The sequence below is a fragment of the Ambystoma mexicanum genome, chromosome 13, assembly GCF_040938575.1.
Source record: "Ambystoma mexicanum isolate Mex_15411 chromosome 13, UKY_AmexF1_1, whole genome shotgun sequence".
NCBI classification, from domain to species: Eukaryota; Metazoa; Chordata; class Amphibia; order Caudata; family Ambystomatidae; genus Ambystoma; species Ambystoma mexicanum.
The window spans coordinates 478,042,476-478,069,505 of record NC_090938.1 but is presented as its reverse complement, the minus strand read 5'-3'; the positions used below and the strand labels follow the sequence as shown (position 1 = coordinate 478,069,505).

The 27,030-nt window shown below is 49.5% G+C and overlaps 1 protein-coding gene across 2 annotated transcripts in view; it reads left to right on the top strand.

Moving 5' to 3' along the window:
* The window catches only part of CCDC47 (coiled-coil domain containing 47), a 454,951-nt gene that overhangs the window by 149,526 nt on the left and 278,395 nt on the right, over positions 1 to 27,030 (top strand). For both annotated transcript variants that reach the window (XM_069634111.1, XM_069634112.1), the window contains exon 6: positions 8,771 to 8,836. In XM_069634111.1, the coding sequence (XP_069490212.1) occupies positions 8,771 to 8,836 (66 nt within the window). The remainder of the gene's footprint in view (positions 1 to 8,770; positions 8,837 to 27,030) is intronic.

The window sequence follows — 27,030 nt, the reverse complement described above, 5'->3', positions numbered from 1 at the left end:
AAAAGCGTTTGTGATGTTGCAACTGGCTGCTCTCCTGGTAATAACCCAGCATTGGAAGCGCAAAGATCCACCTCGAATTTCCAAATGGTCTTCCAAAGTATGGAACTTCCTATCATTAGAATGGATGACAGGACGGCTCCAGATCGTATCTGCAGGTATCCGCAGGAGAAGCAAGAAGCCAACAACAAGTAAGTGTGGCAAGGGCAAGGCCAGAGGCAACTACTTCAGGCCATACTACCCTACCACCCCTCTAACTCAGCATCAATCCCTATAGTCAAACTCGGAATCCCAGCATTGCATTGTTCCCAATTACATTTTTGAAGTGTCCCCAATCGCATTCAGGTGCTGCGTCCAATAGCCTCTCCGAGGAAAGCTGCATTTAGAAATGTTCCCAATTGCATTCTGAAGTTGCGCGCAAACGCCTCCCTGAGAAAAGTTGCATCTAGAAGTGTCCCCAATTGCATTAGCAGTGTTCCTAATTTGAATTTAGGTGCTGCGCCCAATAACCCTTGAGGAAAGTTACATTTAGAAGTGTCCCCAACTGCATATAGAAGTGTTCCCAATTGGATTCCGAAGTTGCGCCAAATAGCCTCTCTGAAGAAAGTTACAACTGCATTCTTGAAGTGTTCCCAATTGCATTCTTGAAGTGTTCCCAATTGCTTTCTTGAAGTGTTCCCAATAGGATTCTGAAGTTTTGGTGCTGCGTCCAATAGCCTCTCTGAGGAAAGTTGCATTTAGAAGTGTTCCCAATTGCATCAGTAGTGTCCCAATCGCTTTCTGAAGTTGCGCCCAATACCCTCTCCGATGCATTTAGGTGTTGAGCCGAATTGTCTATCTGAGGAAAGTTGCATTTAGAAGTGTCCCCAATTGCTTTTACTAGCGTTACAAATTGCATTTAGGTGTTGCGCCCAATTGTCTCTCTGAGCAAAGTTGCATTTAGAAGTGTTCTCAACTGCATTTAGAAGTGTCCCCAATTGCTTTTACTAGTGTTACAAATTGCATTTAGGTGTTGCGCCCAATTGTGTCTCTGAGGAAAGTTGCATTTAGAAGTGTTCTCAACCGCATTTAGAAGTGTTCCCAACTGCTTTCACTAGTGTTCCCAATTGCATTTAGAAGTTGCACCCAATAGCCTCTCCGAGGAAAGCTGCATTTAGAAGTGTTCCCAATTGCATTAGTAGTGTCCCAATCACTTTCTGATGTTGCGCCCGATAGCCACTCTGAGGAAAGCTGCATTTAGAAGTGTTCTCAACTGCATTCTTGAAGTGTTCCCAATTGCATTCTTGAAATGTTCCCAATTGCATTCTTGAAGTGTTCCCAATTGCATTCTTGAAGTGTTCCCAATAGGATTCTGAAGTTTAGGTGCTGCGTCCAATAGCCTCTCTGAGGAAAGTTGCATTTAGTAGTGTTCCCAATTGCATTAGCAGTGTCCCAATCGCTTTCTGAATTTGCGCCCAATACCCTCTCTGATGAAAGCTGCATTTAGGAGTGTTCTCAACTGCATCTAGAAGTGTTCCCAATTGGATTCTGAAGCTGCGCCAAATAGCCTCTCTGAAGAAAGTTGCATCTAGAAGTATTCCCTTTTACATTTAAGTAGTGCTCCCAACTGCATTTAGCAGTGATACCAATCGCATTCTGAAGTTGCGCCCAATAGCCCCTCTGAGGAAAGTTGCATTTGAAGTGCTCCCGATTGCATTTTGAAGTGTTCCCAACTGCACCTAGAAGTGTTCCCAACTGCACCTAGAAGTGTTCCCAACTGCATTTGAAGTGTTCCCAACTGCATTTGAAGTGTTCCCAACTGCATTTGAAGTGTTCCCAATTGCATTTAGGCGCTGCGTCCAATAGCCTCTCTGAGGAAAGCACCTAGAAGTGTGCCCAATAGCCCCTCAGAAAAGTTGAATCTAGAAGCTGCATCTAGAAGTGTACCCAACAAGCTAAATTGCGAATCTAGAAGTGCGCCCAACAACCTGTCTACGCAACTCTAACTTAGAAATAACTAACAGTATAACTGCGCAATGTAGAATCTAAATGATGACTACAAAGTTGATTTAAATCCACACAACACCGTCCCTGTATAAAGGCGAATTGGAAAAGTCCACCACCACCGTGCCCTACCCAATCCTATTCAGTATAACCAACAGTACCACTGTATATTATTGAATCTAAAACTGTGACTAATAATCTGACTCCCCCTCTAAGCAAATAGAATCTAGAGGCTGACCGAATATCCTCCTGAGGACAAACAATCTTAGAAGTGTACCCAATAAACTAAAACAATCACTATCTACAACTGTAACTAGAAAAGCACCAAGTAAACCTAATACCATCTTCGAGCAGTTAAACCTTGAAGCGTACCTAAAAGCGTGTCATCACCGATCTTAGAACTACAATCAGAAAACCCTCCTAAACCATCCTTTAAGCTTACACCAATCATGAATGCACCCACTCAACCAGAATCAGTCAGAAACATCTCCCATGGACCACCCCCTTCCTCCGATCAGTCTTCCTTCCCATCCCGCCCCCCCCGAAACCCCCGCACCCTCTCCCTCTCTCCCTGCCTTTCCCCTCTCCAAACACCAAGCCAGGGGAGCACGATGGCGAACCACCCACCCTAAAACCACTCTTCCCCTGAACCCCACTCCCGACCCACCAGCACTCCCCATACCCGCTCCCATCACTACCATACCTAGCACACCCCACCCTGCAATCACCCACCTCCCGCCCTCCCCTCATACCCCTGCCATCACCAACCTCCCGCCCTCCCCTCATACCCCTGCCACCCTCCCCCCCGACCACACCGTTTCCCCTCCCTAAAAACTGCACGGCTAGCCCTAGCAAGAACCGAAGCTGCCTCCTGCTCACCCTCCGACCCCCATACTCTCTCCCACACACCAGTCGCAACAAAGAAACTAAAGAGGAAACGTTCTTGGTCCCCCTCAACCTCCCAGCACTCCTCGCCTCCCCTGGCTCGACCCATCACCTCTATCCCGCAATCCCCTCCTTCCCCCGTCGCTTCTCCCTACCTGAAACCCCTCTCCCTCGATTTCTCATCAACTCCAACTGAAACTCCTAACCGCCAACATCCCTCTTTCAAACCCCCCAATCAAAACCCGACCATCCTATCACACACTGCCTCCCAACCCCTCCCGAACCCTGCCAATCTCACTGCTCGCCCACTATTCCCATCTATCACCACCCACCCTACCCCTTTCCGTCCACACCCCCCACCACCGCCCCGTCCCGCTCCAGCACCAAGACCATCCTTAGCTGCCGATGTGAACTGCATCCTATTTAACGCCCGATCGGTAGCAAAAAACAGACATTCCATCTTTGACCTCCTCTCCTCTGCCACACCAGACCTAGTTTTCATCACCGAAACCTGGTTCTCTGATGACTTCGGCCCAATCGCTACTGAAGCTTTTCCTCCGGACTACTCCCTCATCCCACTGAACCGCACGTCCAGGGGAGGAGGGATAGCATTCGTCTTCAAATCCCTCTTCCGCGCCTCAATCATAGACAACCAACCCTCCATTCCATCCTGCGAATCGCTCCTTGTTAAACTATCCCTCTCCCTTTCACTCTCGTACAGCTTCCTAATAATCTACAGGCCCCCTGGCTATGATAGACACTTCGCAAACAACCTTTGCGACTCCATCTCCACCCTCCAACTAAACCATCCCAACCTCACCCTTCTTTGAGACTTCAACATATGGCTCGACATCCCCACCAACCCCATGACATACTCCCTGATTGACGGTTTAGATGCAATTAATCTCCAACCCCACATAAACGGCCCGACTCATTATAAAGGACACACTCTTGATGCCATCTTCAGCTCCAACACCCTGATTCATCTAAGGCCGCCCACACCTATATTCTGGTCCGACCACTTCATTCTCTCGTTCGCCATCCACTCACCTGAACCCCTTCCCATACTCGTATCTGAACCTCCGAACATTCGAAATAGCTGGAAGAAACTAATAGTCACCCCTGACCTAGCCGAGGCACTCCTCCAGTCCCCACAACCTACCTGCCATCTCAACAATCAACTAACCCCTGAGGCCTTTGATTCATGGCTCAACTCATCCCTGATGCGCCTGACCCCTCGTGCAAACCATCAACCCGACTTGGCCTTTTCCCCAGATGGTTTACTCCTGAGCTAAAAAAACACTAAACAACATTACAAATACCTAGAACGCAAATGGCATAAAGAGAAAACCCAAGACAGCAGGACCACCTTGGCACAACACCTGTACCAGTACAAAGCCGAAATCCGGAAAGCAAAAAAAGCCCACTACAACTCACGAATCCTAAACTGCAAAAACCCATGCAAAGAACTTCACAAAATTATCTCCGAATTCACCAAACCGGCATGTAACACAACCATCCCGACCGCGTCACAATCACTATGTGACTCACTCTCCCTCCATTTCTACTCCACGGCCATTGAAAGGACAAAATCTCTGACCACCAAACAGGCTCTCTTACAACCACCAGGCAATCCTCAGCCCGTACCAGCCAGCCCCCCTACTACGACCACTACGCAACCAACTTTCGAATCCTTCAGTCCAATATCACCAGAACAATTTCTCAAACTCCTATCCGACCGCAAGCCATCTGGATCACCACTAGACCTTTGCCCAGCCACAACCCTTAAAGAAATCTTTGCCTCCACCTGCGCAGGAGAACACGCAAGATCTATCATAAACGCCTCCCTTTCCTCCGGTATCTTTCCAGATGCATTCAAATTAGTGTACGTCAAACCTCTGATTAAAAAACCCTCACTCGACCCTCTCGAACCAAAAAACTACCGCCCGATCTCTAACACCAGGTTCCTTGCCAAACTCATTGACCGAACAGCCTACTCCCAACTAAACGCCTTTGTTGAAGCCAACAATCTCCTAGACCCCGCCCAATCAGGATTCAGATCTTGCCATGGAACTGAAACCACCCTAACCTCGATCTGGGATGACCTAAAAATGACTGCTGACACTGCAGGATGCGCCGCACTAATCCTTCTCGACCTATCAGCCGCCTTTGACACGATCAATCACTCAATACTCCTTGACCACCTCCACTCCCTAGGAATCCGTGGAACCGCCCTTAAATGGATAGCCTCATTCCTCAAAGACAGGCACCAAATAACGACACTCTCCAACTTTACATCACAAGCCCGACCAGTTAACACAGGAGTCCCACAAGGAGCATGTCTATCCGCCCTCCTGTTCAATCTCTACCTGATCACCCTCCCACCAATAATTCATGCTCCCAACATCCTGTGTTACAATTACGCAGATGACACTCCACTAATTCTAAAGTTCCTGAACGCGAAACCCAACTCCCAACCTGACCTGACCTTTTGCCTCCCCAACATCGAGCGCTGGATGACCCAAAGCCACCTCCTGTTTAACCCCTCCAAAACAGAAATCATGGTCTGCGGCAACTCAGATCTTCTTCCGCACCCACTACCCTGGCCACCCGCCATGGGCATCTCACCGACCCCCTCTAACACAGTAAAAAATCTTGGGTGCACCCTGGACTCCGACCTAACACTCTCGCGCCAAGTCAACAATGTCTCTAAGTCCTGCCACTACCACCTCAAAAACCTTAGGCGCATCTTTCCATATCTCTCATTCCCTAACAGAGTCTCCGCGGTCCAATCAATCGCCATATCCCGACTGGACTATGGTAACCCCCTGTACCTCGGAATTCATGCCTACCAACTGAATAAACTACAAAGAACACAAAACGCAGCAGCCAAAGTGCTTCTCGTGCTCGGTCCAAGGGACCACGTATCCCCAGCCCTTAAGACACTGCACTGGCTTCCAGTAGCCCATAGGGTAGCTTTCAAAACCCTATGCCTCACCCACCGAGCTCTACATAAAACTGGACCCTATTATCTTCAAAAAAAGCTAATACCCTATCACCCTACCCGCACCCTTAGATCAAGCTCAGCCGGCCTCCTAGTAATTCCTAAAACAAACTCAGTCAGGTTAGGCGGAGCATCATTCTCAGCCCTGGCCCCAACCCTGTGGAACTCGCTCCCACCCCACATCCGCCGAACTCAGGACTTAACGGCCTTCCGCAAACTACTGAAAACCTGGCTCTTTCCCTAAAACCAACCAGCCCTAAACCACCATCATCCCAAAAAAAAAAGAAGAAAAAAATAAATAAATAAAACAAATATATTAAATAAATAAATAAAGTAACCGAACCAGATTGTAACCTACACTGACAAACAGAACTAAAACGAATAAACTAGATCTAAACAGGGAAATGATTAAATAGAAAAAGAATCACTGAATAATGGAAAGAAGAGAGCGTGGCGAGCGGATGAACAAGGAGAGCGGATGAGCATAGAGGGCACGACCGGATGAGTAGAAAGAACGAATGAGTATGGATGAGTATAGATGAGTATGGATGAATGTGAGGATAAATGCTGTTGGCAAATGAGCCTGGAGAATATGCAGAGCGCAAGATCATACAGAACGAAAGAGCGCTGAGAACAGAGGCACATATAGAGCGGAGAAATGTGGGGAACAACCGAATGGGGGGAGAGACTGAGTGTGGGGAGCGTATGAATGTATGGAACATATGAGTGTGGGGAGTGTATGAGTGTGGGGAGCGTATGAGTGTGAGTAGCGGATGAGTCTGGAAAGCGGATGGGTCTGGAGAGCGTATGAGTCTGGAGAGCGGATGGCTGAGTGTGGGGAATGGCTGAGTGTGGGGAATGGCTGAGTGTGGGGAATGGCTGAGTGTGGGGAATGGCTGAGTGTGGGGAATGGCTGAGTGTGGGAATGGCTGGAGTATGTGGGAATGGCTGAGTGTAGGGAATAGCTGAGTGTGAGGAACGTACATAATATGCATTGATATGCGGGAACATTCGAATGAACATATATCATACCACACCTCACGCCTACTCTCCTCTTTACACCATCACTCAAATAGAACACAGGGATACTATGACACCATTCGGTATAACTGTTCTCATATCAACATCTCCCGCTCACTCCCCATCACTCTAAGTAACCACCGCTGGTTTAACACCCCCAGCCAGGCGTTTCTCCTCAGGCCTAACGCAGCCACTCTCGAGCTGGATTAATTCTGCCAGAGCGTACACATTCTCCTGACCTCTCAACCACCACACCTACCGCTAAGAAGCAGCTACCACAATAACCCCGCACCAGCTGCACACATACTCTGTGCGCACCCGCACCTTTTGTCTCTCTTCACCCTCTCTACTGACTCGAACCTCGGTTCCCAAGGGCGTTCAACCTACCAGCGCCTTCAGACCATACCAATGGTATATAAGGCGCTATATAAATGCAAAATACAATACAATACAATACATATTCTTTGCAGGGGGATCTCCTTGGGTTTACCCCAGATTGGGACGTTGTGCTAGTCTTTTTGTATAAAGACTTTAACATCCAATACTGCCCTCAAATGCTACGCCTGTTGGGCATTGCTTGAAACGTTGAATCGGGACAAAGTCGTAACGTGGCATCTTTGAGTGTTCTAGCTGAACTGCGCCGTATGAGTGTGTGTGGGGGAGGTGGTGCAGGGAAAAACTGTTGGGGCTAGGCAGGGATTGGGGGGGCACTGTTTGTGATTTAATTTTGAAATGGCAATAAAAACAAACAAAAATAATAAGTGCAGGTCTGTGGTGGCATAGGCCAGTGGGTGCAAAGGCAAAGTGCTGGGAGCGGCAGAGGGAGGCTGTAGGCGATTGGGTGTGGGAGGCCAGGACCTGGGAAGACGCATAAGGGCCCTGGTCACCAATCTCAGCAACTGTGGGGATTTAGCAGACTAGGGAGGGAGGGATGGAGTAGGTGAAAAGGAGTCTTTAGGAGCTTCCGGAATTTGAGAAGTTCTGGCTCAAGAGGAAGATGGAGGATGTTCCATAGGAGGGTGCCTGCTGAGGAAGGAGATTGGCCACCAGCTCGCTGTTTAGCGAAGCGGTTAACGCACCAAGTTGGTGCCGGAGGATCGTAAAGATCTGGAGGGAGAGTATTTAGTGAGAGCAAGTTGTTGATGGGGTGGTCCCTGACCCCAGACAACCCTGTTGATGATGCAGAGGGATTTGAATTTGGTCCCTGCAACAATTGGAAGCCAGTGTAGAGGTTTTAGGGCTGGAGAGATGCGGTCCTTGGGCTTGAGGCCAAGAATAAGCCTTGCAGCCCTATTCTAGATTAGCTGGAGGCGTTGTAGTGAAGAATAGGGTAAATTAAGGAAGAGGCTATTGCAGTAGTCCAGCCTAGAGAGAACCAGAGCTCTAGAGATATTGAGCTTCTTGGGGAAAGTGGGGAAAGGGAGAATTCCTTTAAGGAGGTGGAGTTGAAAGTGGGATTTGTTGGCAAGGGCCTAACTGTGAGGGATGATGGAAAGAGAGGAGTCAAAAATGACTCCAAGACAAGAAGATTTAACATTTGTTCATCAAACACCAATGTATTGTTACTGGGCTGGTTACAAATGCTTTAATATGCCTGCTGTACTTTGATGATTGGCCTCCGATTGTGGTTGTCTCCATCTTTGTTTATGTAGTGCAAATAGCACATCTATCAACTAAGCTATTACGGTTTTATAGGAGCAAGCAAACCCAACACTGAGCTGATTGAAGTTAAGGTGCAGCAACAGCACATTTGTATAATCCTAGCTGGTTTTGTGCTGATGCAAATGTAAATGGTCAATTTCTGCCAAATGTAGACCATAGAAAAGGCTTTGATATTAACCAATATTGCATTTAATTGATTCTATGTTTTTATCTTTGCAGTTCCTCAAGCGACAGGATCTATTAAATGTACTTGCTCGAATGATGAGGCCTGTTGGTGACCAAGTGGTATGTTGCTTTTTTTTGTACTAACCGACTAAATATGCATTCACTTAGCTGCAATTGGGAACTGCGATCTCCCTATGCTTTGTTTTCACTAGATGTTTACAGATTATCCTTAAACCTGTATTTCGAGGGGATTGGGGCCTCCGACGTATTCCATATCTATGACAGGCAATCATCACAGCTGTGCTGCTTCGGAAACTTTTTCCTGCGTCGATGCACCGTCGTCGAGGACCTCCTCGGACGTCATCCGATGTGATAAGTAGGACGCACAACGCCCGTAGCCTAAGTTCCGTTTTTTCCACAAACGTGTTGCTTCGTGAATCTCGGTTAACGCCTCGACTCTTTTGAGTTCTGTTCTTCTCGGTTCTTCGAACCTGTTCGTTTTTGTGAGAAAATCCTTCGTGTGAAGATGTCTTCTACTTCGTCTTCGACCCCGCCTCCAGGGTTTAAGAAGTGTGGGGAGTGTGGGTCCAAGATGTCGGTGACGGACTCGCACGACGCCTGCCTTTGGTGCCTCGGGGAGGCCCACGACACGGATGATTGTATTGACTGCCAGTCGCTCACGTCCAAAGCCTTACGTGAACGTAAGAAGAAGTTGTCGGTAGGTCGGGTGTCCAAGCCCTGGAAGTCGAAGTCTGCGGGGCTTTTGACGGATGATTCGAGGGGTGACTCTCTGCGTCGTCAGAAGTTTCGTGGGTCTCCTTCTAGGAGTCGGTCTCGCCACTCCTCGGCCTCTTTGAGGCATTCTCGGAAGCGCCGACAGCGGTCGTCTTCCAGGTCCTCTTCTGAGGACTCTGCCCGGCATGTCGCTTACCCCACCAGCAGTGCAACGCCGGAGGAATGGGCTTCCTTTGGGAAGAAAATGCTGGCGATTCTCGAGTCGCAGGGGACTATGCCGTCCACGCCCCCGAGCGGGGTCGGCCGTGAGAGGTCGAGAGACACCGCTCGCAAGAGCAGTCGGCACGAGTCACAGGAGAGGTCCCGTTCGGACAAGGACTCGTTCTCGACGTACCCGTTCCAGGTCCCGGTCCTCGACGCGTTCGAGACCGTGTGCACCTGTGATGTCTTCAAGGAAGACATCGACGTCTGAGGCGTCGACGGCCTAGACGGGCTTTCTCGAGGCTCCGGCTCCGAGGAAGTCGTCGAAGCTCAGGTGGTCAAAAGACGCGCTCGGAGCTCCGGCTTCGAGGACTGTGTCGACGCCGGCGGCGCTGCATCTGACGTCGACGCCGATTTACTTGACGACGCCGATCCTCTCGGCGCCGATGCCTGTTCTCTCGATGCCTGTTCTCTCGACGCCGGCGCCGATTCACTCGAGGCCGGGGTGTCGGAGGTACCCCGTGGCATGGGGGAAACCCCTAGGAAGGCTCTGCTTAAGAGCAAGCACTCTCGGGTGCCTTCTTTTCGCCACCTGGAATATATTTCGGAGGTGGATGAGGATTCTGATGGCCTGGTTCCTAGTCAGGTTCCAGATGAAATGGTCTCGGGCCATAGTCAGTTTGACGATTTGATGCAGTCACTGCATGATGCCAGTGGACTGGACACCTCTCCCGAGGTGGAGTTTTGTAGGCCTGAGCCTGGCTCTCAAGCCGATTCCTCGTACCGGCGCCTTATGGCTAGGGTTTCCGAGTACTTGGGATGGTCTGCTCCCCCAGGGGAGTTTGTGCAGGATGATCTCGTGGACATCCTTGATGTTGGTCCCCCAACTGACCCGGTACTGCCGTTTCATATGGCTCTACAGAGAAGGGTGGCGGCGGCTTGGACTGCTCCGGAGAGTCTCCCGGCGGTGGGCAGGTCCTTGTCGCGAAAATGCCGTCCAGCCAGTAGCGACCCCTGCTACTTGACCAGGCACCCCACTCCGTAGAGTTTGCTGGTGCAGGCGGCCACAGCCCCAGCAAAGCAGGTGTCGTATCCTACCATCCCTCCTGATAGGGACGACAAACGTTTTGATGGCTGGGCGAAGAAAGTGTTTTCTTCCGGTGGTATGGCGCTTCAGGCGGCCAACTCCATTTGTGCCTTGTCTCGTTTCACACACACTCTGTGGAACTGTGTTGCGTTAGCGGCTGAACATATTCCCGAAGGGGACGAACGGGATGGTTTCCTTGCTATGGTCCAGGATGGTAAGGATGCCATGTGTGAGTCCGTTCAGTCGGGTTTGGACATGGCTGAATGCGTCAGCAGGTCCATGGCGGCGAGCACTGTGATACGCAGGTTTGCGTGGTTGCGGAAGTCAGGGTTTGCTCCTGATGTGCAGTCCCGGCTCCTCAACATGCCCTTTGACGGTGAACACCTTTTTGGCAGCAAGGCTGGCGAGAGCCTTGAGAGGTTGCAGACCTCCAAAGCTGCAGCGAAGTCGTTGGGCGCTGCAGTTCGCCAACCTCTGCCTTTTCGTCCTAGGGGACAGCAATGGAGGGGTGGTTCCTTTCGCTATTACTCTTCCTTCAGTAAAGCGAGAGGAGCTGGCAGTCAAAGAGGCCAACGCAGGGGTACCAGAGGTGGACGACAGGGTACCCGTGGTGCCAAGGTCGCTCGGGCAGTTGCCTCTTTGCCCTCAGGTAACGCCGCAGCCGCTACCACTCAGTCATGAGGCCGTGTCCCATGGTTCGCCGGTTGGGGGAAGGCTGGCGCAGCATCTTGTAGAGTGGCGTGCCATTACTTCAGATGTGTGGGTTCTGGAGATCATAACCCACGGCTACGGTCTTCCCTTTCGGCAGAGGCCTCGCGACAATCCACCAGGGAACCCCTTTGCAGAGTCCGGATCCGCTCCTTGCGCAGGAAATTCAAGCCCTGCTGGAGAAAGGCGCCATAGAACTGGTGCCTGTAGCGGAAAGGAACAAGGGATGGTATTCTCCTTATTTTTTGATTTCGAAGAAAGACGGGGGATTGAGACCCATCATGGACTTGCGCGGTTTGAACAAACTCCTCAGGAAGGACAAGTTCAAGATGGTTACTCTCTCTCAAGTCCTCCAGGCCCTTCAGCTTCAGGACTGGTTGGTGTCTCTCGACCTCAAGGATGCTTACTTCCATGTGCCGATCCATCCCAAGCACAAGAAGTACCTGAGGTTCGCGGTTGGCGACTCGCACTTTCAGTTTCGGGTCCTCCCGTTCGGATTGACCTCCGCCCCGAGGGTTTTCACCAAGCTCATGGTGGTGGTGGCAGCGCATCTCAGGCAAGGGGGGGATTCACGTCTACCCCTACCTGGACGATTGGTTGATCAGGGGGAGCTCTCCCGAGCAAGTCCTGGATCATCTGTCCGTCACCTGCCACTCCCTTCACAGGCTGGGCTTTTCCCTCAATTTAAAGAAGTCTCATTTGACGCCAACACAGCGGCTCCAGTACATCGGAGCAGTGATCGACACTTCCCTGGGGCAGTGTTCTCCTCCCCAGGTGAGGGCTCTTCACATTCAGCAGATGGTGCACAAGTTTCAGCATGCCCAGACGCTCCCAGCGTTCGAGTTCTTGAGGTTGCTCGGCCTCATAGCATCCTGCATTCTTCTGGTGCCAGAGGCTCGCCTGCGGATGAGATCTTTGCAGTGGGCACTCAAGATGCAATGGTCGCAGTCCTCTGGCAGGATGTCGGACCCGGTTCAGGTGCCGCCCTCTGTCGCCCGGGACCTTCTGTGGTGGGCCGTCGAAGGCAACTTGATTAAGGGGGCTCCATTTTGGCTTCCCTAGCCGGAGGTGACGATCGTGACGGATGCATCCCTCACGGGATGGGGAGCTCATGCCAACGAGCTGACAGTCAGCGGTCGTTGGTCTCCGTCAAAGTCCAGACTCCATATCAATCTGTTGGAGCTGAGGGCCGTCAGGCTAGCCCTGAAGGCTTTTCTGCCGACTGTGCGAGGAAAGAGTGTCCTGATCCTGACGGACAACACAGTGGCCATGCACTACCTCAACAAAAAGGGGGGGGCAGGGTCACTTCCTCGGTGCAGGGAGGCGATGCAGCTCGAGTTCTGGGCCATCCAGCAGGAAGTTTCGATCTCGGCTGTTCATCTGGCCGGAGACGAAAACGTGACGGCGGACGCTCTGAGCAGGCAGAGCACGATCTCTCACGAGTGGGAGTTGGCTCAGGAGATTCTCCTGGAGATCTTCGCCCTTTGGGGGACCCCTCAAGTGGATCTCTTCGCCTCCAGTGTCAACCGGAAGTGCGAGAGGTTCTGCTCGCGGGAATTTCCTCCAAAAGGAGCCTTAGGAGAGGTGTTCGTGGTGGAGTGGTCATTCCCGCTGCTGTACGAGTTTCCTCCAGTCCCCGTCATCCCGCAAGTGCTGCAGAGGTTACGGAGGTTCGGTTCCCGGATGATCCTCATTGCTCCGGCGTGGGCTCGGAGGACGTGGTACCCGGACCTTCTCGACTTGTCCATCTGCCTTCCACGTCGTCTTCCCTACCGAGACGATCTGCTCTCACGGGAGGGAGATCAGGTTCTCCATCCAGAGGTCCGATCCCTCAACCTTCATGCTTGGCTTCTGAAAGGTTGAGGTATAAGGATTGGGACCTCCCTGAAGACGTGATGGAGGTGTAGCTCTCGGCCCGACGGCCAGCAACAAAGTCTCTGTACCGTTGGCGTAAGTTCTGCGACTGGTGCAGAGTTCAGAATGTGGATCCTTTTGCATGTGACATCCCCATGGTTCTGTCCTTTTTACTTTCTTTGGCCCACAGGGGTTGCAAGTGGGTAACATTAAAGGTTACCTGGCGGCGCTGTCCATCTTTAAGCGCTCGTCTGAAGAGTGTTCCTACTTTAAAATCCCTTTAATTTCACAGTTTCTGAAAGGGCTCACTAATGTGTTCCCTCCGTCACCTTCCTGGTGCCCGGTTGGGATTTAAACCTTGTTCTTAAGTTTCTTATGGGTGCTCCGTTTGAGCCTTTGCATTCTTGCCCTTTGAGGCTGTTAACTCTGAAAACTGTGTTTTTGGTTGCGGTTACTTCCGCTCGCAGAGTGAGTGAGTTACAGGCACTTTCAGTTAAGCCACCCTTCACTGTATTTCACAAGGACAGGGTTGTCCTTAGAGTTCGTCCTCCTTTTCTTCCGAAGGTGGTTTCGGAATTTCATTTGGCCCAGAAGGTTGTTCTTCCGGCATTCTATCCTCCTGCGCATCCTGGTAAGGAAGAGGAGAGGCTCCATAGACTTGATCCATTATGTTTCACGTTTTCCCGGGTCAGAGTGGACGATCAACTCTTTATTGGTTACGCTGGAAAGCGTTTGGGACAGGCTGTGACGAAACGGACTTTCTCGCTTGATTATTTTGGCCATCTCGGAGTGTTACCGCTTGGCGGGTAAGGACCCACCGGCTGGCTTGCGGGCCCATTCTACCAGGGGTATGGCTGCATCTTCTGCCCTGCAGAGGGGCGTTCCTATTCGCAACATCTGTGATGCAGCCACCTGGGCTTCTGTACATACATTTGTGCGTCACTATTCCCTCAATTCCATCCGAGGACACGATCTGGCCTTTGGCAAGGCGGTCCTTTGCTCTGCTATTTGATTGGCAATTCTAAATTTTGATTCTAAATTCTTTCCCTCCTCCTTGCTCTGGTACTTCTTTGGGAGTCTGTCATAGATATGGAATACGTCGGAGGACCCAATCCCCTCGAAGAACAAGTTACTTTCTTACCTGGTAACGTTCTTTCGATGGGATGGTCCGACGACGTATTCCATATCGCTCCCTCCCTGCCTTCCCCGCTGCAGAATTTCTTTTGCGATTGCAGCTTACGTTCTGCAAGGCTGTGTGTCTGACTGGCAGTTGACTAATGTCACACTTTCTGGGGGAAAAAACTACAACTGAGGCTACAGGCGTCGTGCGTCCTACTTATCACATCGGATGACGTCGGAGGAGGTCCTCGACGACGGCGCATCGACGTCATCGTCGCAGGACTCAGGCGCCGAAAAAAGTTTCCGAAGCAGCACAGCTGTGGTGATTACCTGTCATAGATATGGAATACGTCGTCGGACCATCCCATCGAAAGAACGTTACCAGGTAAGAAAGTAACTTGTTCTTCTCTTAGATGCATATTGACTTCTGACACCAACATTTATTGTGTGTTTTTAAGTGATAATTTAAGAACAAAATCACAAGTTCATATTTCACAGTCCAAGCATCATAACTAGACACTAAACAGAAATTTCTGGGCATTAGTCCAATCGGAATTCCTAACATTTCTTTGGAAATCCTCCTCTGTTAGGCAAGATTGTATGTAGTAACGCTTTGGGGGACTACACCAGCCTTGTTTTCTTGGCATTAGGCAACCCAACGTTTGGTATAAGTGTGTACTACACAAGTTGGTAGAGTGAGGCCTCTTAATTCCAAAAATGCAAGTCTTTCATCGCTTGATAGTGAAATGCTGTCCTGCTCCATTTGAATCCTATGATCTGTCGCTCGAATATATTAGCTATAATTGGTGATATACCACAATTAAAAGATACATCATCTGACATTGATCAAGTAAAAATCTTGAACGACAAAGACTTGGCTATAGTAAGGCAGGTCTGGTTAGAAACACCTTATGGTTGGCCAAAATTGAGCTTTTCAGATTGGGATTTATATTAGCACATGACCCGACGGTATCTAATCCGCCTTCTACTAAAGGTGGGTCTAGCACCACTGAAAATGGGCCTAGACACTGGTTGTATAATAATGAGCTGCACACATCTTCTGCTAGTTACTCAAACCTATCTAAGAAACCCTCTGGACAATGGAGCATGGGCGACAAACGCTAGCTAGGTGTTCTACCTCCAAACAAAATAATCCTACTGGCTAGCTGGAACACGCAAGTTCACTTTGATCTCTTTAATGAAAGTGTGAGTGCAATTGATAACTGACGTTCTGGTGTTACAGGATACTTGGTTGGTTGAGCAGCCAGTTTGGGAAAATCATAGTATTAACCTCATTTCGGCCTCATGCAAGAACAAAGGCCGCCCAACTTCAGGCCTTATGGTAGATAACAAAAATAACGTAGGCCTAAAGTTACACCCTTGGGCATCACCCAATTTACATTTGCAGATTGGTTATTATTAAGGCGGGGTAATTGCATTGATTAATATTTATAGAAATCCGGCTGCTTTGACCGACAAATTCTTTTGTGAGCTTAAAGTATTACTGAATGATAAGTGATACTGTGGAAATTACTAACCCCATCATTGCAGGAGATTTGAATTTACAATGTTTAGCCGATAACAAAACCAAAGAAAATGCAGCATAAGAAACATGGACAACTATCATGGATAGATGGCAATTACACATGCTGAATGGCACAGTTGAGCGAGACGTGCCCCCGGACCCTACATGGCGTAGAGGAAAAAGTCACTCCATCATTGATTATGTCTGTCGACTCTATCACCTATTCTAAAACAGTGCACTTTGCAGTGGTCAAACAACATCATAGTGATCACGTGTTGCTTGCATTACGATGCAATTGTGGCATGACGGCGGAACAGCCAACACAAAGCCGCTACTCTTAATGTTTACAGTGAATAATGCAAGGATCCGTTTCTCTTGGAATACCAACTCTATACATTTGCTCAATGACAAAATCACAAAATTTTAAACAACAAAAACTGATGCTGACATATCTAGTGATGAATATATTAATGCCCTGCAGCTATTTAAAATCCACTCACGTGTAAATGCTGGGCATGTATTTAAAAAGAGACATACATTTGATTATGAGTTGCAGCATCAGAAAAGAGATGAGAATTCTGAAGAGACGAGCCCTGCTAAAGCCCCCTCTCGATAGGCATGAGTTATTGAGATCTATTAAATGCAAGTTTAACAATTGGAGAAGACTAAGAAAAGCACACCTCTATCAGATAGATGGCGAATTAATGTTGAAGGTGCTGCAGGAAACAAACTCCCCACAAATATGAAAATACTTAAAATACAGCAAACCATAATACACAACTCCCTATACAAATCAATGGAGTAACTCAAGAGCAGTGGATCCATTATTATACTGACTTGTATGCTCAACCGAATATTAATGTCAATACAAATGATGTAAATCTCATTCTCCAGCATTGGATCTTTCATGGATTCACATGCTGGGAACCTCGGTCATTTTAACCTAGCGTTTTCCTATGGAAAACATTGACACTTTAGTGTCCTATCAACTTCATTTTTGGGTGCTTTAGTCCCCACCAATAGGACGTAGGGTATAAATAGCCCCGCCTCTGCGGCTTCCCTTCAGATTTCAACCGTCTCCAAACTGTTGGGATCACCTTGTGTTCTTCGTGTTTTGCATGTGCATCTTGATACTCGAGAATTAAGATGGCTTCAGGGGCTCCGAAGAAGTCTCTTTTCTGGTCCTGTGCTACTTGTGGGTTGAAGGTCTATGAAGGCGACGGCCATATGTATTGCCTCTACTGCCTTTACCCCATCACTCTGCAGACACTTGCGAGATTGGTCAGGGGTTCTTGCAGAAGACTCTTAAGGACAGCAATCGGCGGCTTATCTGTTGGCTCGATGAGGGCACAGGAGGTGGGATCGGTCCGGAGCCTGTCCTCGGAGCAGCCTGTGAAGTCTGCGGAACATCGCTATGCGGCGTCGGCCAAACCTCCGGTGAAGAAACCTCGTCCTTCTGTGCCAGCGTCGGAGGTGGGGAAGAGCAGTAGATCTTTTTCGAGTAAGCAGCTGTCGAAGGGTTCATCTTCTTCCAAGCATGTTCGGTTGGTCCATTCCCGGGGGTCTGGTAGTGGGCCCGAGAAGGCGACGGCGCAGGAGAAGGGCTTGTCGAAGAATTCATCATCGAAGCGCTAGTCTTCTGGGGATCATCACAGGTTGTCCTCCAGCCGGGAGTCTTCTAAACACCGGTCCAGTGATGCCAAGAAAGCCGAGTCTCCGGTGAAGTCAACGCTGAGGGAGGAAGTGCCGACAACTACCTCGGCGACGGTGGACCCGTTGTCTACGGTTGGAATGCAGGCTACACTTACGGTGTCGTTGGCTCCCATGATGACAGTGATTAACAGTGGGCCTATGCTGTCCTTGTTCACGCGAGTGGAAACGGATGGATTGCTGTCGATGAGTGGTGCGTGGCAGTCTTCCGCCTTTGATTCAATTCCGCCTGACCCCTTTCTGCATTACAATCCAGCGACTTTTTCAGTGTCATCGGAGGTTGACGACAACCAGGATCCTGTGCTGGGCCGTCTGCTTTGTACCTTCAAAGTGTGGGGCCTTCGACGTCTAGTGGTATGGGCGCTGGTCCGGCAGGTTATCTGCTGGTTAACCCAGTCTCTTTTGTCCCTCAAGTACTGTCCACGCTGCAGTCGTCGTTGGGTCAGCTGGATGCGAGGTTGCCTCCTCCGAATGTGAAACCGGTGGTACCAGTGGTCAAGGTTCCTGGGGCTCCTCCGAGGAAGTCTCCTCTGGCACGCTTGCCAGTGTCGTTGCCGGTGAAGGAAGGTCGTCCGCAGTCATATCCAGAAGAGGGTGAGCTGCCTGAGTCTGAGCCAGAGAGTGTTCCGCTGGACACTGTGTCTACAGTTTTGTCTTTGCCGGCGAGGGACGACACATGGGATACGGACGTGGAGGTGGAACAGTCTCGGAGTCCGGCTCAACAATCCACACCAGATGATATTGGGGCGTTCCACGCCATGATGTCTAAGGCGTGTGTGGAATTTGGATTGGCACCTGAGGAGGAGCAGAATGATTGCTTCCTGTTCGATCATATGGGCAAGAGAAGGAAGGCGGTCTTCTCTGTGCCTATTCTTGACCATGTGTGGCAGGGAGGCCTGCGCACGATGCGTCATCCATTTTTGGAGCCGGCTGTCAAAGGTCGGCTTGAGGAGTCTACCCCAAAATGCTTGATGTTGCAGCCCACGCTGGAGTCGGAGGTGTCGGCGGCGGCCAGCCAGATGGCCAGAAGTCAACGCAAGTGTGTTACTCCTCAGGACAGTGAGGCCAGGTGACCGGATTCCTTCGGGAAGAAGGTTTTGACTGTTGGGGCGACGACGGTTAAGGCGGCAAATTCATTGGTGATCATGGCCCGATATGATCGTGAAATGTGGCATAGGCTGGCGCCTATTCTGGAACATCTGCCAGAGCAACATCGCAAGGACGCTATGCTTTTGGTGCACAAGGGGGAAGAAGCCTCCAACCACAACATAAATATTGCCATGGACCTGGCGGAGTCTGTGTTTAAGCAAATTAACAATGGGGTGGTGCTTCGACGACAGGCCTGGCTTAAATGGACTGATTTTCAGCCAGAAGTACAATACAAAGTCATCGACATGCCCTGTGAAGGGGAGCACTTGTTTGGTGAAAAGATCGATGAGGCCCTGAAAGAGATGAAGGAGGACACGGACAGCTAAGTCCTTAGGTTCCTTCCAGAGTGGGGCGCTCTTTTCGCTCCTTTCGCCCATTCCGGGGTGCTTCAGGTAATGCCCGGTTTGCTTCCACCAGGGACCATGGTTACAGTCGGTCCAGTTATTCCTTGCAAAGGTATCGACGGTTGGCGCAGAAGAGTAGAGACTTCCAGGCTCAGCAGAAGCGGGGTTCGCAGTCCTCCGCTTCTAAAGGGAGGCAAGCTAAGCCGCAACGACTGCCTTCAGGCGCATCTACTAGGGGGCAGGATTATGCACGTGGACGATTGGAGAAAAATAACATCGGATCATTGGGTGTTGGACACACTGCTTCTAGGCCACTTGTTGGAGTTCAAGTGTTTCCCGGTTCCCATTCCACTGGTGTTTGTCATACAGTCGCATCTTCAAATCCTGCAGCAGGAAGTGGTTTGTATGCTGTAGAAAGGGGCTATAGAACCAGTGCCGGTGGCAGAGGGGCTAAGGGGTTTATTCCCGCTACTTCGTGGTGGAGAAGCCCAATGGCAAGGGGTAGCCTATTCTGGATCTTCGGGTGTTGAACAAGACTCTGCAAAGCCTGAAGTTCAAGATGTTCATTCTTCAGGAGTGCAGCCAGACGAGTTTCTGGCGTCATTGGACCTACAGGAGGCATATTTTCCCATTCCTATGCATCGATGGCACCGCAATTTTCTGCGGTTTGTATTCGGCAAGGAACACTACCAGTTTCGGGTCCTCCCGTATGGCTTGAAGTTGTCTCCCAGGACGTTCTCAAAGTTTCTGGCACCAGTGGCAGCGTTTCTCCGACGCGAAGGTAATCATGTATACCCCTACCTGGACGACTGGTTGGTGAGGGCTTCGTCACCTGGGAGAGCGCAAGACAGTCTCGGGGCTACCATGCAGCTTTTGCAACGACTGGGATTCACAATTAACTTCGAAAAATTGTTTCTGATGCCATCCAAGGAGCTGGTGTTTATGGGGGTGGAGTTTCTCACCCGGCACAATCTGGTGAAACCCTCCAGCGAGCGTGTCAAGAAGTTGCTGCAAAGGGCAGGAGCATGGAAGGAAGGCACAAGGGTGTCGGTCCGAAGCTACATGTTTCTGCTGGGGGCCATGGCTTTGTGTATTCCGCTGCTGCCAAACTGTCTCTTCATGAGGCCGCTGGAAGAGTTCCTAGCGGACCGGTGGGCACAGAGTCTTGGATCGTGGTCTGACAAATTGGTGGTCAACCAAAGTCTGGTGGAAGATCTTCGCTGGTGGACAAGCACGGCCAATCTGGTACGGGGCATGCCGTTGATGGAGCCAGAGTTCCAATGTGCGATTGTGACAGACGCCTTTCGGATGGGATGGGGTGTGAGGGGGTCTCATCTCGTCGAGTCACAGGTGTAAGGCCTGTTGTCTTGGGAGGAATCTGTTCCACATCAATGTGCTCGAGTTGAGAGCGGTACACTGGGCCCTCAAGTCGTTTCTTCTGCGCATATGCAATTGGGTGGTGAGGGTGTTGACAGACAATTCCACCACAGTGTTTTACCTAAGGAAACCTAGGGGCCCACATTCCAGAGTCCTGTCGAAGGAGGCGCAGGACGTTTGGCATTGGGCACTGGCGCATGAGATCTGCATTGTGGCCTATCATCTGCTGGGAGTGTTGAATGTTCAGGCAGATGCGCTAAGCAGGGACGGTGGCCAGCTGCACGAGTGGCAGCTGAAGGAGCAGCAGGTTTCAATGAGCTTCCGGAGATGGGGGCATCCCCGTTGGCTTTGTTTTCGATAGTTGCAAACAAGCAGGGTCGGGGGTTCGCCAGCAGAAGCGCTCATCCAGAGTCTCTGGGGGATGCGTTCTCGTGGACGGGCCGGTTTGCGTATGCATTTCACCGTTTACGCTCATTCAGCGGACCCACCAGTGGATTTGGAGATACCGATGCCGTGTGATTCTTGTGGCTCCGTTTTGGCCCAGGCAGACGTGGTTCTCCGATCTCCTTCATTTATCGATGGAAATGCTGATTCGGTTGGGGGCGGCTCCGGATCTCCTGTCTCAGGACGAGGGCAGAGGGTGGCATCACGATCCAGGCTCTCAGCCTGCCGGCTTGGCTCCGGACTACTCATAGTTCGGCCATGTAGGTATTTCCCGGAACTGTCGGCAAATTTTGGAGGCAGCAAGGGCACCGTCCACGAATATCTCATACGGACAGAAATGGAAAAGGTTTTGCGCGTGGTGTAGGACCCAACCTGGGGTGGACCCTGTGAACATTTCCCTGGAGCAGGTTCTCCCGTACCTGTTGCATTTGGCCGAAGAGGGCCTGGCATTGTCCTCCATTAAGGTATATTTGGCTGCGATATTGAGGTTTACTCAGAGGTGTCATGCGGCTCCTCTGTTTAGTGACTGGTTAGTGAAGCATTTTTTGAAGGGGTTATTTCAAACTTTTTCTCCTGTGAAGAAGTTTGCACCAGTATGGAGCCTTAATATGGTCTTTCGGTTCTGATGAAACCGCCCTTTGAGTCGACGACCTCTTTAAAGTTTTTGTCATGGAAAGTGGCTTTTTTGGTGGCTATTACTTCGGCCAGGCAGACATAGGAGTTGCAGGCATTGGTTGTCGATCCTCCATACTTGAGATTTCTGAAGGATAAGGTTATTCTGGTCACTAACCCGCACTTTATCCCAAAAGTGCCAACGGCATTCCACAAACTCTCTTCTATTGTTTTGCCCTAGTTTTTTGCTTCGGCATCCACGCCTGTAGAATGGGCCCTGCATTCTCTGGACGTAAAGAGGGCGTTAAAGTTTTATTTGAATCGAACTCTGGACTTAAGGAAGTCGACGCAGCTTGTTTGTGGCGTATCGTCTGTCCAGCAAGGGACAGGCTATCTCTAAACAAGGACTCCCCCATTGGGTGTCTTCTACTATTTCATTGTGCCACTCCAAAGCTGGGAAGCCTTTGAGGACTACTCCTAAGTCTCACTCGACGAGGTCCACGGCTTCGTCGGCGGAGTTATGGTCGGGGGATTCCGCTGGTGGACATTTGCCAGGCGGCCTCCTGGGCGGTGCTGCATACCTTTACCCGGCATTAATGTCTGGGACAGCAGCATTGTGATGTACAGGTGGGGCGTGCGGTCCTGCAGCGCCTCTTCTAATAAGGTAAGCCCCGCAACTTCAGGGTTTTTATTTTGAGTTTTTTCACTTGATGGATTTGCTGTCTCATATGTGATTAAGTTTTGTTCATTGGTTTGCCTTTTACACTCCTCCATGCATGATTGGTAATGGTTTGTAATCTATTCACTGCATTTGAATCCATGAAATATCCAATTCTGGAGAAGTGAGTAGTTTCTTACCTTCAACTCCATTTCTCCAGCGTTGGTATCTTTCATGGATTCACATGTGCCCGCCGGCCACCCCTGCGGGCAAATCTGGTTCGGGTTCCCTGTACTCTGGAGGTTTAAATCTGAAGGGAAGGGGGGGGCTATTTATACCCTACATCCTATTGGTGGGGACTAAAGCACCCAAAAAGGACGTTGATAGGACACTAAAGTGTCAAAGTTTTCCATAGGAAAACTCTATGTTAAAGTGACCGAGGTTCCCAGCCTGACGACGGGGAATAGTCACAGCATGTGAATACATGAAAGATGCCAACGCTGGAGAAATGGATTTACAGGTAAGAAACAACTCCCTTACAACGTATCGGATGAATGTCGATGAAGAGGGCTGTTGGGAAGAATTCTCAGAAATGTGCTAATTCCCTCGACCTTAGAGACCTCCAGCAACTTTGCTGGATTTTGAGGACTGGAGCTGGTGAGACCCTTTTTTTTCCCACTCTCATGTATTATAATGTGATTTTGAACACTGTTTGTTTTGGTTGTGGAGTCTGACAAACTCCATAGGCATCATCTTTTACATTGTGTCACACAGCACCTTCAGTCTTTCAGATTTCCCAAAGGTTTGAATACCTTCTCTAGGATAAACTGTTTCCCAGAGCAGTAAAGTGAAATTGACTTTACTTACATTTGTAGCTTTCGAGACCCAGCACACACTATCTTACAATAGGGTGCTTTAACTTCTCATGTAAAAATGTTTGTTAGCCTTTACTCACTGAATAGCTGGTGGCAGTGGTTTCGTTTTTACTTCCATGGTGTGCATTTACTGCGGGCTGCATTTGCAGCTGCAGTAAAGCACCCAAGGGTACCATTTTTTTGTGAAAATGGCCCCAGTCTTATTTTTTCGCCATTTCTTTGTGAAAAAGGTCGTTCTTGACATTTATTCTGCGATACAGGGTTGGTCCCATTGTTTGCTTTGCTTTGGGCGGGATTCACGAGTGAAGCCCGCCTCTGGCTCGAGGGTGTCTGGGGTAGGCAGGAAGTGAGGGAGGTGCCCGAAACTCCATGTGCTTAGTCTCCTAGGAGACAGGAATGCACTCGTAGGTGATTTGCCGGCTTGCTGTCCGGCAAGGACAGCCACCCTACTGGGTGACTGACAGCTAGGCTGGAATGAATGGGGGAGGAAACCTGCATAAAAGGCTAGGCTTTTTGGCTTGGAAGGCCTAGTCGACCACTGGACAAAGGAATCCGAAGAAGAACTTGGAAGAGACGCCTGCTGCAACTCCTGGACCGTTTGTTTGCCCGGTGAAGCCCTGCTGCAGTGCCAAAATGCCAAGTTCGCTTTGACAGAGAAGCCCCTGCAAGGACGACGTCTCCCCTTGAGTTGCTGGGACCAATCAATTCCAAAGTAAACCACCTGGACATCCATCTCGGAGTTGGTTAAATTTCCACAGAGTTGCTGCTGGAAACCGTATAGCCAGGGAGAGGAACACCAGATTGTGTACGTAGCTTTTAAGCTGGCCTAAGAGCTCCAGGAAGATCCTCCTGACTCCCAGGAAGCAGGACTGACCAAGCCTGAGCCCCCTCAACAGAGTGCGGTACCCCAGAAGCAAGGAAAGCCCATCTCGACAGCCAGGAACCGCGGTGTTGCTATTTGCGGTAGACGCGAGGAGCTGATGCACTGAACATCCACTGACCGTGAAGTTTGCCGGCTGGGAGTTTTGACCGTCCCAGAGCAATGCAGGAGTCCCCCGACGTTCTCCCTCTTGTCCCCACGACTGAGGCACAGGAACAGTAAGATCTGCAGTAACAGCGGTCATCAGTTGCATCTTTTTCTTCATTGTAAGGTACTGTAAAACAAGACTGAGAGAACTTACCTTTCACAGTGAAAGTGCTTGAAACTTTTGCAACTCGCAGGCCTAGTCCGCTTGCGACCCAACATATGATTCTTCTTTTTACAAACTACTTCTAAGAACTTGTGCAGAGACTTTTTTGTTTACTTACCAGAACCGCTTTATCCTATCCAAGACTTTAGCCCATTGACTTTGGCCTAGCCTATTGAAGTGAATTGACTCTTCTGGTGAACTCAAAGTATGTGCACTGTCTAAGAATAGTTGTAGTCTTTCATGTTCTGATAACCTTTTGCCTTTTACTTTTGAAAAGTATTCAGTAAGATATTAATGTCCCCAGCACCCTTGTTACTAAAGTCACGTGTGGGTGTAGGTTTGCCTGTGGGCCATCCCCAAAAAGGGTCTTGTCTGATTCAGAAACTCAGCGTACAGTATTGAAGTATATTTGTGTTACTATATGATTGCCTCCTTCTAATGAATGTTTTATAACTGGTAAATACATTAATAAGTATTTATTCAAGAAACCTTGAGTGTAAGAGTTTATTTGAATACCTGTAACTGTGAATCTTTGTAACTCCACTACAGCTCACATTTCCCCTCTTGAGATAAGCCTGGCTGCTCAACCCGCTACCAAAATTGTGTTGTACAGACTTCTACCAAAGGTTGGTTTGCTTACACCTGTAGTCATAGTTGTGTGTAGTGTTCCCAGAGGGGACTGCATACAAACTTTGCCTAAAAGTAGGTTAGTCGTCTAGATGTTCTGTTGGAGTGAGGTGGAATCTGATTTCTCCTTCCATCTGCAGTGTTTTTGCTACATACTTGCTTGGGATATTTTAAATTGCTTATTGCGCAGTCCTTTAACCTAATGCAGTAATAAACCTGTATCTAGCTTTACAGTGTATTGTGGCTGTGTATTGTACTTTAATACCACAAGATCCTCTTCTGGGAGGGAAGCATGTCTGCTCTGTGACATCACTCATTAAAAGGGTTTTCATCTAACTTAGTGGACACCCTATTTTTCCACTCGGGGTACGTCTCGTCACACCCCTCACCAGAGCATTGTAGAAAAAAAGGTGCCAACACATGGTCATGACTCTTTATAGGCTCTATCCAGAGACCATGAAAGATGGCTTAATGTGTGATTCTTGGTTTAAGATGCTAAAACACTAATACACATTCTCACTTTGACTTGTGTCCTGAGTCTCTGAGCTGGTTATCCTGAATTGGAGAACTACTTGAGTTGCAATGGTGCATATCCCCTGATAGGTGGGCTGAAGTCACCACCAGCAAATTCTATTAGATCTAAGGGATTTGGAGCCAATAATCAGTCGACCACTGTAACCTGGATTCCCAAACAGGCACAGAAGGGTCAATGGGAACTGATGCCTAGACCAGTACTGCCAAAGCCAACCCCTGTAATACAAATCTCTGCCCTCTTTCTGTCAGGAGGAACCACAAAGGTATAATTCCTTTTTTTTGTGCAAAATGTGTTCTGGCATTTTCAACGAATATATAAACTATTCACCCGCCTCCCCCCCCCCCCCCCCCCGCACCCATTCCTATCAACAAGAAAAATAACAAAAGGACATCTGTTCTAAACTTTCAGAGCCTACATCTTGGCAACATTAGATCAAACCCAACTACCTTAGTCTCTGAGGGCTATGGGCAACTCATTAGTCAGTGCGAAAGAACGATAGGTCCAAGTTCCAGTCCCCTCTGAACTTCTGGTGGTCCCCCTGAATTGAGTACGTCACCCACTCCAAGGCGACAAAGTTCCATATCTTGGCCATCCAGTCCTGCTCAGTAGGGATAGACTTATTTTTTTGCTTTCTGTGCCACCAAAAGCAGGGCAGCTATGGTAAGAATCATATATGCTATGCAGAGCGAGACAGCGTGTTCTGTGTGATATTTTGGACATTTGTTGGAGAGCCTTTCTTTTCTTTCCATTTTCATGGACCCAGGAGGCAGAACCCTTAAAAACCTCAGTCGGACGCAGAGTGTCGCGGAGTGAGACGGAGTGTTGTATGTTCTGTGTGATACAGGTGGCCCCGTATCTTTCTCACCTACCTCCTACTGAAAGAAATCGATACAATGGAGCCAAGAAAACAACCCCTGACGCGAGCACAGCTGAGGTGCTGTGACTCTGCTCCGGCGTCAGCAACGGCGGAGGTAACCCAGGCGATGCCCGCGAGCGAATCGAGAGAATCAACCTGGCCGTGCTGCCCTCCTGAGTCAAGCTCGAAAGTAAGTGAGCAAGCATGCGAAAGTATGCCGATTGACATTTACAATGATGGGGGAAGTCCTGTGGGTCAGCCTGGGAGTACGGGTGTGAGACTAGGTTCGCAAGTGATGCATGCAATGCTAGTGGCATTTGCCGAAAGTACTCGAGCAGTGGTTGACAACGAAACTGATAATAGTGAAAGAGAAAGGTGTGCAGATGCCTTGCCAGTGCCCCAAACAAGTGTTAACATCACAACAACCTGAAAGTATGTACAAGTCAGGCACACAACGTAACAAGGACCCACCCACTGCTAGCAATCAAAGTCGGCAGGCTTACGCGGGTTGGGCTCAACGATCCAGGAGACAAACCAAGCAACGAGTCTGTCCAGAGCAATAGAGCGGGTAGAAAAACAGTACTGCCCGGCTCACCCAAGTAGCCGTTTGGTAATCTAGGTATAACCTCTCCTGGAATTAAAGGGCTGAGCAATCCCCTGAGGTTAACTTATACCAATGGAGACAGTAACAGAGACTGCTATGAAAAT